At 36.9% G+C, this 18012-nt stretch overlaps 4 protein-coding genes across 4 annotated transcripts; 2 read left to right on the top strand and 2 right to left on the bottom strand.

The window, feature by feature from the left end:
• The first annotated feature begins 137 nt into the window (after nt 1-137).
• LOC132180853 (uncharacterized oxidoreductase At4g09670-like) lies at nt 138-2273 on the top strand. The gene is made up of 2 exons (XM_059593830.1): nt 138-640; nt 1494-2273. Exons 1-2 carry the CDS (start codon nt 188-190, stop codon nt 2112-2114), a joined length of 1074 nt encoding a protein of 357 aa, XP_059449813.1. The 5' UTR covers nt 138-187; the 3' UTR covers nt 2115-2273.
• A 758-nt stretch (nt 2274-3031) lies between these two features.
• Nucleotides 3032-7581, top strand: LOC132180852 (pentatricopeptide repeat-containing protein At3g14330). Its single transcript, XM_059593829.1, has 2 exons — nt 3032-5075; nt 7491-7581. The coding sequence occupies exon 1, from the start codon at nt 3113-3115 to the stop codon at nt 5063-5065; it is 1953 nt and encodes a 650-aa protein (XP_059449812.1). The 5' UTR covers nt 3032-3112; the 3' UTR covers nt 5066-5075; nt 7491-7581.
• Nucleotides 6087-8351, bottom strand: LOC132182122 (protein GAMETE EXPRESSED 1). The gene is made up of 6 exons (XM_059595322.1): nt 7858-8351; nt 7177-7764; nt 6955-7081; nt 6675-6861; nt 6435-6585; nt 6087-6342 (listed from the first exon to the last, which is right to left on the bottom strand). The coding sequence occupies exons 1-6, from the start codon at nt 8334-8336 to the stop codon at nt 6087-6089; spliced, it is 1788 nt and encodes a 595-aa protein (XP_059451305.1). The 5' UTR covers nt 8337-8351.
• Nucleotides 8352-10417: 2066 nt separating this feature from the next.
• On the bottom strand, nt 10418-15517 carry LOC132182880 (zinc finger protein 4). Its single transcript, XM_059596245.1, has 2 exons — nt 15322-15517; nt 10418-11578 (listed from the first exon to the last, which is right to left on the bottom strand). Exon 2 carries the CDS (start codon nt 11475-11477, stop codon nt 10701-10703), a length of 777 nt encoding a protein of 258 aa, XP_059452228.1. The 5' UTR covers nt 11478-11578; nt 15322-15517; the 3' UTR covers nt 10418-10700.
• Nucleotides 15518-18012: the final 2495 nt, after the last annotated feature.

Below are 18012 nucleotides of genomic sequence, written 5' to 3'. Positions count from 1 at the left end.
GAAGTTGGCCATTCTTTCTGTTATGGCAGTTGGCCACGTCAGCAAGGAAAACAGGGAGGTCAATGGGTCAAGATAGTTATTTCAGCTGATAAGGAGGGCACTTTTGCCATTCAGAGTAAAGGTTAGCACTTTACTGTCATATCAATCCCCTGGATTTTCTCTCGGACATTTCTCTCCACAAGCAAAAATGGCTGAAAACCCGGTACGTTTTGGTATCATGGGATGCGCCCAGATAGCCAGGAAAGTGGCTAGAGCCATTGATTTAGCACCCAACTCAATCATCTACGCCATCGCCAGCCGTTCGGTCGAAAAGGCTAAGGATTTTGCGGCCGGAAATGGGTTACCCGAGGCCGTGAAGATCTATGGGAGCTACGATCAGCTGCTCGACGACCCATTTGTGGACGCAGTGTACATGCCCCTGCCGACCAGCCTCCACGTGAAGTGGGCGGTCCTGGCTGCCCAAAGAAAGAAGCATTTGCTTTTGGAGAAACCGACGGCTGTTGATGTGGCAGAGCTTGATCGGATATTGGAAGCATGTGAATCGAACGGTGTACAGTTCATGGATGGAAGCATGTGGCTGCATCATCCTAGGACTGCCAAAATGAAGGAGTTGCTCTCTAGCTTCGGACAACTTAACTTTGTGAGTTTTTCTTTCTTTTTTGGGCTATGGAAGCACAAGTACAGCGAAATTTGGATCTTTTAAGTCAAAAGCCAACTTATTTAGGTATATTTTAACTAATTATTTTGCCAATTTTTTACTTTAAAAGATCTCTAAGGGCCTGTTTGGTCTTTAGGGCGAAACTGAATTTGGTTCTTTTGTCACCTTGAATATAATTTTGTGACTGAATCTATTATTATGGTTTATGAATGGAAAGAAATTTCCTCCTGGGTTGACTAGAAACTTGGAATTATCACATTCAAAAATGGTCAGGTGATAATTTAAAGTTGATTGTCAAGAGGACCTATTTCACTTATGCCTCGAATGCTACCACACAGGCTTCTTTTTTTTTTTTTTTTTTTTCCTTCTTTCACAGAGCAAATATGAAATATGCCCTAGATAGTTTTCATGAATGTGCTTGGCTTGCATCCCTCTTCTAGTTTGAAACAGGATGCAAAAGCTGGTGATGGCACGTGTCTACTGGAATCCGCTGGTTTGTTCTGGTAGACATCTGTCATCACCAGTAGACACATGTTGTGAACAACTTGCATCATGTGCTCACTGGAAATGCAAGCCAAACCCTTCATGAATACACACGGAACGCCAAATGGCAAATACCATATAGAAAATGCAAGCCAAATTCATTGGCAGAATCTGGCTTGCATTTATTTTGATGTCAAAGAAAGGAATAGTTTGGCAATTCTATCACCACAGATCCAACTCCAAATTCCAATGCTGGTTGTTGGTAATTCTCTTTGTGATGAATTATTTATTACTGATAATTTATTAATACAAACTCACAATTATCTTCTGCTTATGTTCCTCTGATTTTAAGATCCAAAGCCAATCAACAACTTCAGCAACCCCGGAATTTTTGGAGAGCAACATAAGAGTACAACCTGACTTGGACACCCTCGGTGCCCTTGGAGACTTAGGCTGGTACTGCATTGGAGCCACCTTGTGGGCTAAGGACTACCAACTGCCAACTGCAGTAACTGCTCTGCCAGATGTTACCCGGAACTCAGCTGGAGTCATCTTGTCATGCACCGCCTCCCTTCACTGGGATCAACTGGGCGGAGCACTTGCAATTGTTCACTGCTCATTCCTGTCCTACACGTCCATGGACTTGGCCATATCTGCTTCCAGAGGATCCCTGCACGTCATGGACTTCATAATCCCCTATCAAGAGCATTCTGCTTTTTTTGACTTCACTTTGGGCGCGAAGTTCGTTGATCTCCATATTGGGTGGAATGTGAAGCCTGAGGAAGTTCACGTGGCTTCTCAGCTCCCTCAAGAGGCTTTGATGGTTCAAGAGCTAGCAAGGCTTGTTGAGGGCATTAGGAAACATGAGTCGCACCCGGATAGCAAATGGCCTGAGATTAGCAGAAAGACGCAGTTAGTAATGGACGCAGTCAAGAAATCCATCGATCTGGGCTGCAAACCTGTTAATTTATAATTAGCTGGCACCGAGGGAACTATTCCTACGCAATCATGTAGCAGACATTAAGCATGAGACAATATATATACTATGTAAATGTTAACCTTTCACTGTAATATAATGCTTTTGTAGCCCCCAACCATGTCTAATGTTTTTAGCTTTTGATGTTATATAATATTCTGTTTGCAATTCCCACAAGCGCTTATTGTTCCATTTTGCATTAGGGTCAAGTTCTGCATTGAAAGGTCAGCTAGTACTGGTAGTGATAATTTGTTGAGAAAAATGGAACAGGGAAAACAGGCAGTTACAAGAAAAGAAACTTATGTTGTCATATGTGTATAGAACAAGATAATGCACATGTTTAATTTGTGTTACAATTCCTAATATAATTTGTGAACAGACTTGAGCCATCTTGTATCAGTTCTGAAGGTCTTCTTCTCAGTGCAGCTACTATGTCAGCTAGTTGTGAGACTCAAAGACATACCAGTGACAACAAAGAGTATCATGCAGTCATCTGGGTGTCCGTTAATCTGACTCTACAACCCATAGCCAGGGAATGAAGCTACACTCAAATCATTGAATTCAATACATAGTTCAGAAAAATTGCTAGATTTATAGCTACAAAGAAGCAACTGTACTGTGTACTAATGATAGTCTATTGGATGTGTTCATTACAATTCTCTGCCTTGATATACCTGATTGTAAAACATTTTGCTGCACTGAGCTCCCATGTCATCGGAGTTTTGAGAGAAATGTGAATTTTCAAAGCAAAAGCAGGAATATATATGGGAGATAAAAACACAGGCCCTTGTAACAATTGCTTCAAGGCTTCGGCTTTCTGGTGCGGCCCACAGATCCATTATGGCCCAAGATATCGTATTGTTCTCTTTCAGCCACATCTCCAGGCAGGCAGTAACTTTATCTGCCTGCACAGGCGCCACTCCCTACCCAACAATTTCTCCCTAGTCCCAAAAATGAAGAAAGGATAGGAAGAAATACCCAAACTGGTTTTGATAATGATTCCCGCCATTTCTCTATCAACTAATACAACCATCACCACTAGCATAACGGTCACTTCAGCTCCCAAAACTCTCAAACACAAAAGGCTTCTAAATTCAACCCTCAAGTATCTGACTAAATCAGGAAAACTCGATGAGGCCCTTCGCCTTATCGAATCCTCACCGTCCAAATCCTCGGCCGCTGAGCCGGACCTTGAGGCCTACTCCCTTCTCCTCCACGCCTGTATCTCAAGGAAATCCTTGGAACATGGCCAAAGACTCTACTTGCATCTTCTCCTCTCTAGAGATAAACGGAACCACAACCTTATCAAGAACCCCACTTTAAAAAGCAAGTTCATCACGCTTTACTCCGTCTGCGGCCTAATCGACGAGGCTTGCCGCGTTTTCGAGGATGGGCTTGAAGATGAACATGTACCCGAATCGGTCTGGGTGGCAATGGCTATTGGATTTTCGAGAAATGGGTGTTACAAAGAAGCTTTATTTCTTTATCGTGACATGTTGTCCCGGTTCATCCAACCGGGTAATTTTTCATTTTCGATGGCCTTGAAGGCGTGTGCTGATTTGTCGGAATTGTGGATTGGTAGAGCAGTCCATGCCCAGATCATAAAGTGTGATGAAGAACCAGATCAAGTGGTGAATAATGCTCTTCTAAGGTTATATGCGGAGTGTGGGTCTTTCGATGAGATATTAAGGGTATTCGATGAAATGCCTCAACGGAATGTTGTTTCTTGGAACTCTTTGATTGCAGGTTTTGTTCACCGTGAAAAAGTGTTCGAGTCCCTGGGCACTTTTCGGAGGATGCAAGGAGAGGGGACTGGGTTCAGCTGGGTTACTCTTACTACAGTTTTACCAGTTTGTTCCCAATTGACTGCGCTGAATAGTGGCAAAGAGATACATGCCCAGATTGTGAAGTCCACTGGAAGACCCGACGTCCCGGTACTAAACTCACTAATGGACATGTATGCAAAATGTGGAGCAATAGATTACTGTCGGAGAGTGTTTGATGGAATGTGGAATAAAGATTTGACGTCATGGAATACCATGCTGACAGGGTATGCAGTTAATGGGTGTATACAAGATGCTATGGAGGTTTTGAATGAGATGGTTGAGTCTGGTATTAAACCAGATGCAGTAACCTTTATTGCCTTACTATCCGGTTGTAGCCATGCAGGGCATGTTGATGAGGGACAAAGATTGTTCACTAAAATGAAGAACGATTGTGGGGTGTCACCAACTGTAGAGCATTATGCTTGTTTAGTGGATATGTTGGGTAGAGCTGGGAGAATAAAAGAGGCACTAGAGGTAGTGAAATCCATGCCTATGAGGCCAAGTGGGAGCATTTGGGGATCATTACTCAATTCATGCCGGCTGTATGGCAATGTTTCTCTTGGAGAGGTTATTGCGGAGCAATTGTTTGAGCTTGAACCTAGCAATCCTGGGAACTATGTGATGCTCTCAAACATTTATGCAAATGCAGGGATGTGGGACAATGTCAAGTTGGTTAGGGAGATGATGGAAAGAAGGGGAATGAAGAAAGAGGCAGGGTGCAGTTGGATCCAAATAAAACATGGAATTCACACTTTCGTGGCAGGAGGAGGTTTTGAATTTCGTAATTCTGCCGAGTATAAGAAGGTTTGGAATGAACTCATGGATGCTATGGAAGAAATTGGATATGTCCCTAAGACAGATGTTGTACTTCATGATGTAAATGAAGAAATAAAAGCAATGTGGGTTTGTGGGCATAGCGAACGACAAGCAACTGTATTTGCACTAATTCACACTTCTACCGGAATGCCAATTAGAATTACAAAGAACCTTCGTGTTTGCGTAGATTGTCACACCTGGATGAAGTTTGTTTCAAGAGTTACCGGGAGGGTGATTGTTTTAAGAGATACAAACCGCTTCCACCATATCAGACAAGGAGCCTGCTCTTGTAAGGACTACTGGTGATCACACCATAGTAAGAAAGCACAACTTGTGTTGCATTTGTCTTTACTTAAATATTAACTCTTCCTGCTCTTACCACCATCCAAAACAAATATTATCTCACTGTGTTCGAAAAATATATTTTTATAACAAAATGTAGCATAGACTTTTTCCTTAACTGAAACATTGTCATACCATAATCATCTGAGTAAATAAGTGAAGTAGAATCCTCCATGAAACCATTATGATAATGTAAAGCATGATTTAAACTGGGTTTGTCCTCAACAAATGTACAATAACCGAGTAATAGAAAAACACAATATTGAATAGAACTGAGGATTACATTATTATGGTCATGTTGGTTGCGGGGTCACAGCTAGTTGTCCTAGAAATGCAGAAGATATGCGAACTTTAGGTTAGTTAAATGGTGCCAACTAGTCTATCTTTGAGTTCAATATGCTTATTAATCTCCAAGTTCAATGTGCATATAACTTTACACGTAAGGTAGACAGCATGTATAGTTAACTTCTTGTAACCATTTGTACCTGTAACTGGTTTCACCTTATATGTAATAGGAGTAAGAGGATGTAGGCAGTAGAATGCGACTCATTTTGGATTTTGCACAAGAAGCTGCTATTTATTGATCAAGACATGTTTACTATTAGCACAGATCGGTTGCTTATTAATTATCAAAATTTACATACATGGAAGACTTATCAATTAACTTGGGTTTCATGCTCCTGATTGTAACCCCACCACGCCCATGCAAAGCCCCCAACCAAAATGAAATAGATATTAATTCTGTAAACATATTTTCAGCTGAAAGTTTGGGGTAAACTAATAATATGAAAATATCTTTAAAAAACAAGGGATAAACAAAATTACTTGTTTAGCTAGATCTTTAAACCCTGCATACCCTGACAAATTAGAAATTTTTTATCGAATATATGGTTTGTATAAATAAATAAAAAAGATACCCAAGTGTTTAAGGTGTACATCGCATCTTACTTCCTGTTAAAAACTAGAACTAAGACTAATAAAACTCTCAATGGCAATGATGGTGGCGGAGATTATATTCTCTTGTAATTGAGGTGTTCATGATTGAATTTTCTCCAACTTCTTCTGGAAGTATATAGTCAGGGTCTTCAAAATTGTCCAAGTCTTCTGGCAAGTCAGTGTCGATCCATTTAGACCAATTTACATCACTATCCACGTCCCAATCCAACTCCTTGTGTCTTTCCATGCCATTAACCTTCTCAATTAATGTTAGTAGCATCTGATGGTTCAGCACTTCATAGTCTCTGCATGAGTTACAAAACATTTAGTTAGATGGACAATCTACAAATGCATCTTCTTACCCAAATATTATATATCATTCTTCATTTTGACGCACCTGTATGTGCAAATTGCATGTAGAATCTGAATTGAAGCAAGAAGCACAAAAAGTGACCTGACCATCTTTATTATCCATGAATTTCGCTCAATATTGTCATTTGTTGTGACCCGAAGTATTGCAACTTCTATAAAAAATGTACCAGAAAGCCCTGTAAAAAATAATTCTTTTTATGTCAATACGAGTGTCCAAATAAAATTAGGAGTGAGAGAGAGAGAGAAGAAAGAGTGGAAAACTTACCAATATATAACCAGGGTCTGACTTTGTATGTTTGTCTGGTGCTAGTGAACATGTAGATGATAAAGATTGATATACAGTAAACAAAGAAAACTTTTATTAATCGTGATTCGAGCAGTATGGCATTGTGCAAAGCAAACAGCTTATCTAAAGCAATAAACATGCTTGCTTGCTTTGATTCGAAAGATTCCTGCAAGTAGAAATGGAGATTCCATATGTAAAATCAATAATGAATAGTCATCCAAGGAACCGCCGAAATAGTAAGGCTGGAAGAAATGCTAACCTGAGCTGCCAGCATTGACTTTGAATTTTCCATCAAGTGGTCATGAACTCTTTGAAGCTGTTCTTGACGCTCAAGAAGCTCTTCCTGTTGACTATGTCCATATTCAGCTAACTGTTGCAGCAGACTCCTGTAATTCAACAAAAAAAAAAAATTAGAAAAAGAAAATGTACTGATATTCTTGGTTTTAATTTAATTTATCATTTAATTTGTTTCCAATTTTACCTGCTCTCTTCTAGTGCATCGGATTGAAACTTTGTTAAAATTTGAAGACCTTTAAGTGCTGTGGATTGTCCATCTAGAAGTTGTTGTTGCTTATCTAAGGAAATCCCTGCCATATTCCCAATATCATCAGCTTTGCTTTGCAGATTTATCATCTTCACAGACATTGCATCTCCAATTTTAGTTATCTCCTTCTCTATTTCGATTGCCTCATTTCTTAAATTATCTATTTGTTGGCCCAAAATGTTAGAAGAATCTTTGAGCATTACCATCCCGTCCTCCAAACTTCTCCTCATTTCCGCTTGTCCTTCTTGCAGCTCTGATTGAGAAGCTGCAATTCTCTTGGACTGCTCAAACACAGCTTCTGAATGCTTCAAGACAACATCTATATGATCTCCTACATTCTTAGATGTTAGAGCTACTTGTTGAATCCGAATATCGATGGTATTCAAAGAATCATAAATTTCATTTGAGTTCTGTAATAGAACTTCTGTTTTTCGGTCTATGATTTCTAATTTGTCTTCTGCCAATTGGGCCGAATTTTTCAAATCATGCACCAGTCTCTCTGTTTGTTGCTTGAAGATATGAGCCCTGAAAATATCACGGGCAACAAAATGCTATCTTTAGTACTTCATACAAGGAAAAGAAAGAAATTCAAACTATGTGAAAGAAACAATACTCAACTGTAACTGATGGCAGATGGAGTTGGTTTCAAGGTAGAATTCTAGATAAACCTGATGCTCATATTCATTCAAGTTCTTTAGGCATTTAACCATGGCAGATTTTGAGTCACAATAAGGGAAAGGCAGCCTGCCAGAGTCTATTTGAAAGCAATCACCAAGATGCCAAGCAAATCGAGACCGCTTCTCGTCGACGGCGAAAATCTCCGAGCACCCGGCAAAGAGATGCTTGTAAGCATTTAGCCAACAAGAGTTTGTACCAACCAGTTTCTTTTTAGCACTTTCTACCAGCCTGATTCCCTTCTGATCGTTAAAAGCTTCCATGGAGAATTCAGCAATACCGGAACCATCCTTTTCCCCTAAAGCTTTCTCATCAGGATGAGACTCTGCTGTAGAAGAAGAGAACCAACTCCAAGACTGGCACTTCAGTGAAAACGAGATTACAATTAACACAAGAAGAAGAAGACGATGATGATAACCCATGAATTGAGCTTGTTTATGTTAGTCTACTGAACAGTTATTTCACCAAAGCTATAAAACCTGCGTTACAGAGTTCAAATTTTGTAGGTTTAGGCTTCCACTATATAAATAAAGCAGGAGAGAGTAACAAGACTTGGGAGCCAAGAAATGAAAGCAAAATAAAATTCAATCCGAAAATGACAGGTTGAAAGTGAAAGACAAAAGTAATGTGAAAGATAACATGTAAAGACAAATTCACGTTGTGGGGGCATTCTTGTAATCACACCAAATAGTAGGCCCCACTTTGAAAACCTTAATAATATCATAAAACATTAAGAGTGACATCTGGATAATGAAAAGAAGTTGTGGGACTTCTAATTGAATCAAACCCAAATCAAGAAAACTCCCTCGAATTAATAACCACTTTTATTTTTACCTCATTTTTCTTACACTTATTATTCTGCTTGATTATGTTTTTGCTACTAAACAATAATAATAAATAAATAAATAAATAAAAAGTCTTGTTTTTCTTTGTTATTGATGGAATTCATTCCTGTCTCCCAGTTGTCCAGAATAAACAAACAAACAAACAAAAAAACAAGTGACAAGCAGAAGCAGAGCAATCAACAAAATTAAACCCTTTTGAATTGTTTGCATGTATTAAAAGTAGGCTGCATATTATTATTAGCATAAACAATAACAAAAAAGTTGAAAACTAACAGATGAGACATTTTCCTGCAAATCAAGTGTACTAACAATCAGACTTTGTCTAATAATCTAAAACTTTTTATCTCTATAGTTTTCTGCCACCCATGAAGACGTACCACAAAATATTATTTTCTAAGAAGAAAGAATATAAATGAAGTGCATGGCACCAGAACCAGGGACACAGTATACGAAAGAGAAAGAGAAAGAGACAAAGAGAGAGAGACCTTGGATTGGATGGTATTGTTGCTTTAGAGAAAGCAAAAGCTGATATCTGTGGATTATATATTGTGTTTTTGCTGATATTTTAAGTCCTCATGTTAGAAGGGGAAAAGATGAAGAAAAGAGATAAGAAAGAAACATGTTATATAATAAGCCGACGTGCCTCTTCACAGGGATCATCAAACGATGCGTTCAAGCGCGTAACGGTTCGTGTGTTCGTACAGAACCACCCCAATGCTTTCGTTTCCATTTTGAAAAATTTTCTTTCTTTTTTCTTTTCCTTACCATTTCTGTCCAGAAAACTCGAGTATTCTTTTACGATTCTGCCCTCATCCCTCATCCCTCTCCTTGTCTTTTTTTTTTTTTTTTTTGTTAAATAGAAACTACACTTACATTTTACTGCAATCAATTCAAAAGTTTAAGATATAGTTTGTTAAACAAATAACATCTAACTAAAATTATGGATAATAAGTGTTGGGAATTGGGCTGACATAGCCCAAAAAAAATCTATATAAAGGCCAAAAAAACCTAGTCCAAAGTAGACCCAAAACCCGGTCCTAGACCACGCTATGGAATCCATTCTCAAATCAAGAAATTTAACCCTACGTAAATAATAGAAGAATGCTAGGCTTATAAACATATTTAAAAAAAAAATTACTAAATGACGTGGTATAACTTAATTAAAAATGAGATAAATTTAACTTTTGAGAAACCCAACCATATTGTGCTGTTGTAAATGTTCTTTTGTAAAAACTTTTGACTTAATGCATTCCAATTTGCTTCTCAAATACAACTTTAACTTGAGCATCTGGATTATCCCTGCCAACACTCATCATCAAGCTCCCACACTTGCATTCTTTTTGTTTTATAGGTGCAGATTGGCCCAGTACCTAGTATTAGGAAACTATTCCAACAATAAGAAATAGTAAATTTAATTATTTAATTAAGACTTTATTACTACGATTACACGTGTAAAAGAGGCTAACACACACATAACATCCTAAGAAACTTCATGATAGCTTGCATCCAAAACCTTCTTGTATTCACTCATACTCTTTAGAGGCGTCTTGTGCCATCGTTGGAATGACAATATCATATCCAATTCATCCTTAATCTATGGTCTAAGATGTGTGAGGTTTTAAACAAGTTGTAGCAGAATCAGAAGAAGCAGCTAGAAGGGTTGAAATCATAGTACTTCGAGCACTGGGATTACGTTATATAAATCAAAAGCATGATTATGTGTCATAACAAGCATAGGAGCTACAAATTATCCATGCGAAGCTCTTATACATAGACAAACATTCAAAGTAGATAACCAAAAGAAAAAAGAAGAAAAGTACAAGAAAAAGAGCTATAAGAAGAAGAGCTTGCAGTCATCATTTCCCAGGCACATCTCACTGTACAGAGAGATAACAAATGTGGAGATACTGAAGCCAGATTTGAAAGCATCGAATTACCCTCTTAAAGTTTCAATGTGAGGTCGGGTGTAGAGTTGTCTATGTCCACTGATGGAGTCATCTCTACAAAATTTATATTCGAACTTTCAGTCAGTACAAAACTCGGATGCGGATTACCTGCCTCGGATACCTGACGGAAACTGCCGGGCCACAACAGCTCCGCCTCGTCATCCTCCACAAAAATGGGCATGCCTAAATATCCATGCTGCTGAAACTTTGTGCTGTTGTTTCTGATCTCAGGAGGCCTCACTGGTGGCACAAAGCCGTAGTGTGCTGAAGAGTGTGCCTTAATTCCCAATGACCTGAATGGAGATCCATGCAGAGGCAGAGATGCTAGGCTGCTGGCATACCTCTCTGAGAAAATTCCCATTCTCATTGCCCGCTTTGCCAGTGTTCTTTCTCTCTTATGCGCATTTTGGTGGCCCCCAAGAGCCTGCGAGCTGAAGAACTTGCGTTGACAGTAATTGCAAGAAAAGACTCGCGAAATGGCTGCTGTTGTAGTATGAGATGCCAGTTCGTTGCTACTCTCGCTTGTGCTCGACAATGAGAGTCCTGAATCCCTTCCCCCTAAATCATCGGTATAGAAGCTGAGAGTTAAGTCGAGGGTGATCGGCTCCAACTGCGACTGAGCTGCTACGAGATTTGTGAGTTGCGAGGAGTTCGTGACACTGTCTTTGGAGGGAGATGCAGAGGTGATGGACTTGGTCGAAGCGACTTGGCTGCTAACTTCAGAATCATTTTCGGAAAAGGCCTTTACTTCGAGGTCAAAGTTAGGTTTCATTGTTGATCAGCGTAGTGATTTGGCAAAGCTACTTCACATTCTAGATGAGAAAAAACCAGGTTGAGCCACTCTGCATTTTGGGAAATCTAGAGGACCTTATCCTGCATTGTGAGGCACAATAATATTCAGCACATCACATCTGGTTTTCACTCACAAATATGCAAAACAGAGAAAGAATGTTAGCTTCAAAGTTTTTAAAGCTTTATTACTCCTGAGAGCAGAGAGACTTGCCATAAGAAGAGAACAGAGAGGCAAAGGAAAACAAGCTAGAGAGAGAGAGAGAGAGAGAACAGAATCCCTTATTTCAAAAGGCACAATCAAAGTCTCATGACAAGGATACCCCATCATTTTTGTACCAAGTATGTTCAACACCATGTATTTAAGATAAGAATTAAACTTATCTTCATTGCACACTATATATATATATTTTTTTTCTATTTATATACTATTAAGGAAAATTTCAACTCTGCCAACAATTTGGTCCTACTTATTCTCAAGATTTTCTGAAGGTACAAAAGTTTATGCTCCATAAGGATTCAAAAAGTAATTGCGGAAGTAACAAAAAGAAAAGGAGAAAAAAGGATAATGTTAATGCTAGTGAATCTTCCTCTGCTCTACTGCCAACTAGGGCAGCCTGTGCAAAAGAAAACCAGAAGAAGTGCTTTTATTTCTTCCAGTTTGGATTTTAGTTGAGCTGGTGACCTAAAACGGAAGTCCTGAACAAAAACTTCCATCACATTCAGTTGGAGAATGGGTGTATAGAAATCAGGACTATTGCTACCTATAGGTTTAATACATAATAAAGCCAAGAACATCTTTGATTATTTAGTAATCCTATAGGTTTAATACATTTCTTTGCCAACAATATCAATTTAGAATGTGACTGCCATTCAATCCAAAGCCGGCACACCTTCACATCTTATTCTTTGCAAATGGATAATAATTTAAGAGAACAACTGTTTGTTAAAGCGAATTCCTCAGAAGCAGGACATCTGGTAGAACTCTATCAATCACCAGCTGCTTCTTTTGACTGAACCTCAAACCCCATGCCAGTTATCTAACCCACTTTAACCTAAATATGTCCTGCCAATTGCTTACAGAACAAGGTGGCATATATCACAAGGTTAAACACATTCTAAAGTATACTACTAGGTCCCTTTCCTGCATAATTAGATTGCTATCAATGATGCTAAGAACAGGACAACATCCAGACATACAACTATGTTTCCCTCAATTCTTTTGACATTGGAAGGTCTTTCTTAGATAACTACACATGCTGTTTAAAATCTGACTACTATAATGCATACAACTGCAACCATTACAAAATGTATCTCTTAAAATATTTTTGATAAGTAAAAAAAAAAAAGAGAGAGAGAGAGAGAGAGATACTAGTACTTCCACATAAAGATTTTGCAAACATGAAAGCATTCTGTGTTCATCTGAAAATGGAGATATATCCATTTGGAGACAACACCACCATGTGAGATACCAAAATCATTAATATTCAAGATGCACATTTATTTATGCTCATTATTTTCATGGTTTCTTCAACTACATTCATTTTTTTTTTTTCTTTTTACTAATTCAACTTAAATAAATGTTTTTAATCTTGAGTTGATATAAATGTTTGAAGTGTTATGAAAAGAACAGAAAACATGATAGACAAAGAGACTTATGCCTGACCAGCACAAGTCTTCATTGATACAGACTATTCTGAATTAGACTGGACAAAAAGCAGCCAAAAGGCCCACAACTTCAAATCGAGGAGATTAACCAGACCCTCTGTTCCAACCACAGAAGAAATAAATAATATAGGTAGCTAGGTCAAGTTTGGCTAATATGGCATAGAAAAATTGGCACCAAAATTTGACATCATACATCTAAACCTTATGCCAATCTTCAATGTTAAGTCAGAGCTTATGCTAATTTGGGTGTGTGTTTGAGGAGCTTAAAAATGCGTTTAACACTCAAAAAGTCCGTTTGAAGAAAAAAGTACCCGTCTAGTATAAAAAAAAAAAAAAAAAAAAAAAAACCCTTTTAATGGTCCAAAAAGCTTAAAAAGGCCAAAATGCACTTTTGGTAAAAGCTTAAAAATGAAAGCATTTTTTACTTGAAAGTTCTATTTCTCAAACACAAACATGCTCTAAATGAGTTACATTAACTGCTCCCCATGTTTGCCTTTATTGCAGATGACTAAACCATCAATCAGTTTTCATGTTCTAAGTCAAACAAGAGTGCTGACATTAGAGACACTCATTTTGTCAACCTTTCATATCAACATTATTATCTCTACCAACTCCAATCAACTTCTAAATAAATGACTTTGAAAAACTAACATAACATAGTCAAACATTGTTAGAAATTTCTTCATCTAGTTTGATTTCTATATGCAATTGCAGAGTTTGGAAGAACTTCAATACGCTATCTAGTCAGCAAAATAAATACCATGTGGCAGGTAGTTGTGTTATTAATGAACAACTTGCATCAACATCCTTAAGAATATGTTTTTTCTGCTATATGTGTGTAACAGATAGAGATACCATTCTTGTCACTTAACAACAAACACCTTTCTAACAGGAATATGGTATGACAACTAAAGAGAATAAACCTCTGTGGCTAAGTGATTCTTGTTACATAACAAATGGCATCTCCAAACGCGCAAAGGCATCACGAACTCAGAGTGTTGACACTATTAAGGCATAAGGCCTTCTGGGAATTGTTAAATCATGCAATATATACCCCAAGAAAAACTACTTTAACAAAGATATATGAAAGAGAATATACAATTTTTCCCAGAAATGAAATGCAGCCTATAAGAAAAAAAACAGGGATATAAATAATTATAATTCAAAATTGATTCCATGAAGATGAGTAGAGAATATATACACAGCATGTACAGGTATATCCTAATCCAAGTTGAAGGAGTAGATTAGCATAAAGCATATCTCATAGATCAATGGTGTAAAATTAAGATTCGCGTGGTAACATGTTAATAATTTACGTATCTTGCTACTTACCAGAACAAAATTAGGTAGCTTGCTGAGCTTAAAGAATTACAACCATATATACCACATTAAAGTACCATGTTTGTTCTCTTTTTTGCTCCAATATAGATATACATACAGTGTAGGTAACATAAATAGAATCTAAGAATCAATGGGAAATTGCTACAAGAGAGCCATGTGAAATTCAATTTTCTGCCGTGGCAATCTCAAATTAACCCAATTTAACTTTAAATTTACATATTTGATTGCCTTTTCTTTTAGTTAAGAATCAGCAGGTGTGAGAGATCTGGAAGGGCAATGGAGAATCAGAGTTCAACTCATGGATAGTAAGAGAGTTAAGAATCACTGGGAAAAACTAAAAAAGGAATAAGGCGAGGCATGATAGACAAAGAAAGCAGTGCTTGAAAAGGCAAAACTCCAAGAACTGACTTTAGCAAACTGCATGCAGAGACCTATGATTCCATCTTCACCCTGCAAAGTTTCTGTAAATTGATCTCCATTTTCCTTAACACACGAATAAACTCAACCTTAAAGTACTAGATTCCCCCATGTACAAAGTTTCAAACACTATTCTAAACTAAAACTCTGAGAAAGAAAGACAGAGAGACACAGAGAGAGAAGGAGAGTAATTGAGCAAAACTAAAGGCAGAGATTACAGGCGTCCTTTATAGATAAAAGTTAAACTATTTTCACTATAATCCCACGACCAGAGAATACCAAAAGCCACAGAAAACAAGAGAAAGAGCATATTCAGCATGGAGTTAGTGATCATCCACTGACTATACACACTAGTACTACCTACAACCCAAAGAAGATTAAAAAGAAAAAAGTCACCACACCATGATCAAGATCAAGCGGATGTTGCAAAGCTTATAGATTTAAACAGCTTAGAATTTGCAGACGTCTGCTTCAGTTGAGCTTTCTTCGTTCAACAGCAACACAATTAATGGAGGCTGAATATGGGAAAGCACAGAGCTAGAGCTAGAGATTAAAACAAAAAACAAAAAAAAACAAAAAAAAAGAAAAAAGAAGGGAAATGGACAAAGAGAGGAAGAGAGAGAGAGAGATGGTGGGTAGTGATGTTTAATTATGGGAAAGCAAAGGTAAGAAGAGAGTGGTGGAGTGGGGGGGACAGTGGTGGGACGTCAGAAAGGTCAGAGGGAAAGGTGGTGTTGGGATAAATTTAACTAGAAAAAGCAGGAAATGACATAATACTTCTCTCTACTCTCGGCCAGTGTACCACACTGCCTTGTTGATTTTTGGGGTCTTCCCAAAACAAACAACTGCTTATTTCACTCAAACATCTTCAATTGGGATCGTACATTGAAACACATTGAAACACATTGAAAGAAACAGAAGCAACCTCAGCCAACCAACCAAGCTGTATTTAGTTTTCAGTCCCACCAAAGATTCTCTCTCTCCACTTTATATATATAAGTGTTTTAGATAACTCCACAGTGCGTGCAGATTCACCATCACCTTTCCTCGTCACGTAACTACTCGTTTCACCCTCATCCATGGATGGAATACATGACATGCATATTAATTATAACGCCATACCATCTTCTTCTTTTCTTTTTCTTTTTTTTTTTTCTTTTTTTCTTTTTTATATATATATATTTTGAAAAACACCACCCACCATATATGAAAAGGCACGTGTCCCTATCATCAGGTGCTTATTTTTTTTAAGCATACAGCTGCTTCTGTTCTTTTGGAAGATCATATGAAAATAAGCCTTAAAGAGTTTGCTTATAATCTTGATCAAATGCAACAAAATATTTCCTCTAGTTTCAAAATTGATTATGCACGGTCAAATTTAGTCAACAAATACCAATAAAACTAGCGGAGAGAAGATAGCTAGAGTTTTTACCTTAGTAAGATGTTCAGCTACTTAAATTTTAAGTCAAACTAAAATTACGATATAGTTATATATCCTCAGTGTTAGGATTCTGATACTTTAACTGGAGTTACCGTGGTTGGTCAAGTTAAGGTTGAGTTCTATCATTTGTTCCATGTTTTCTTCCTTTGTGTTGGTTTTCGTGGTCCGGTCGAAACTTGCAGTTTAAACTTCATCACGCTAGCTCAAATTCTAAGTTTCCAAGGCCATTTTCTTGACCCGAATTGGTCGAGCATATATCAGGTATATTAAAAAAAAAAATTATCATGGCTCATCGTTGAATCTTTATCAAATACAAACTCTATAATACACACAAATTAAAAAATAATAATAATAATAATGCAACAATTTTAAAACTATAGGATTGATATTAATTTAATGCAATGAAAACATTAAATTTAAATTTGAAGTTGAAATGAAAAATTAAGGTCTATTATGCATTAATTGTCAATTTTTATTATTTTATTGTTTTATAGCTCCATTTACTTTTTTGACTTCCTTTATCAAAAAGGGTTGTTTTGGTTGTTTTCATGATATTTTAGGCAAAGATGCCAATGAAGTACGGATCATAAGCTGTGGAAGAAACTTATTATTATTTGCAATTTTTCTGAGCTTCTATTTAAATTAAATTAAAATTAAAATTTTCAACCTTTTGGTAAATATAATTATGATTGGCTTCAACATATGTAATTAATTAGGAAAATGTTAGGTGTTTTTTTAGTGGTCTTCCAACTGTGATGTGGCTTTTAAAATTACCGTTGAATTATTATTAACTTTTAATCTATTGGTAATTTTAAAAGCTATATCACAGTTGAAAGAACACTAAAAAAACACTAAATATTTAATTATTATAGTAGAATGTACAGTAGCGGCTGTGACGACAAAAACCTGAAGATGTATTAATAGTGCTTAAATATAAGATCTTTTATTTTAATATTATGAGAAATTATTAATTAATTATTTTTTAAAAAAATGGTGATGTAAGTAATTTTAAGGGAATATGTACGGTGGGAAGATAAGGTTGTTTTTCAATCTTCTTTTTCCCTTTAATCAGAGTGGACTTTTAAAGGGGAGGGGGGTGAGGGGGTTGGAAACAACCCTTTTGATCTTTGAATCTTTTTTGACAACTTTTTTCAGTACTTCATCTTTTCAAAATTCGTTTTCATTGTATCCCCGACACCCAAAAACAATGTCATGTTAATACAGTAGAAAATGTTTCGAGTATTACAGCTTTTATTGTAATTTTTTTATAAATTTATGTAGCAGTTTATATGAGTGTCACGTGACACAATATGGGAACGTATAAAAATTAAATAATAAAAGTCGTTAAATTACTAATTACTTTAAAAGGTTAAAAATAATAAAGTAAATTGTGGAGTCGAGATTGAAATTTATAATTTTTGTTCTGCTAAATAATAAAAATATAAATAAATAACAATAAATTTAATTAATATTTTAAAAAGTTTGAGAAATTGGGACACTTTTGCCTTTTGAAATCCCACTTCAGAGAAGAATCTATCTGCACTCGAACGGGTCCCTTTTACACCACATTTGGACCCACCATCCATATTGATATGGCAAACTAGCTTTGCAAAAGGAAAAAAACAAAAAAAATCGAAATACGTGTAAAAAA

The sequence above is a fragment of the Corylus avellana genome, chromosome ca5 (genome assembly GCF_901000735.1).
Source record: "Corylus avellana chromosome ca5, CavTom2PMs-1.0".
Lineage (NCBI taxonomy): Eukaryota > Viridiplantae > Streptophyta > Magnoliopsida > Fagales > Betulaceae > Corylus > Corylus avellana.
Note: the sequence above shows the minus strand (reverse complement) of the source record. Positions and strands in the feature narration are given on the sequence as shown.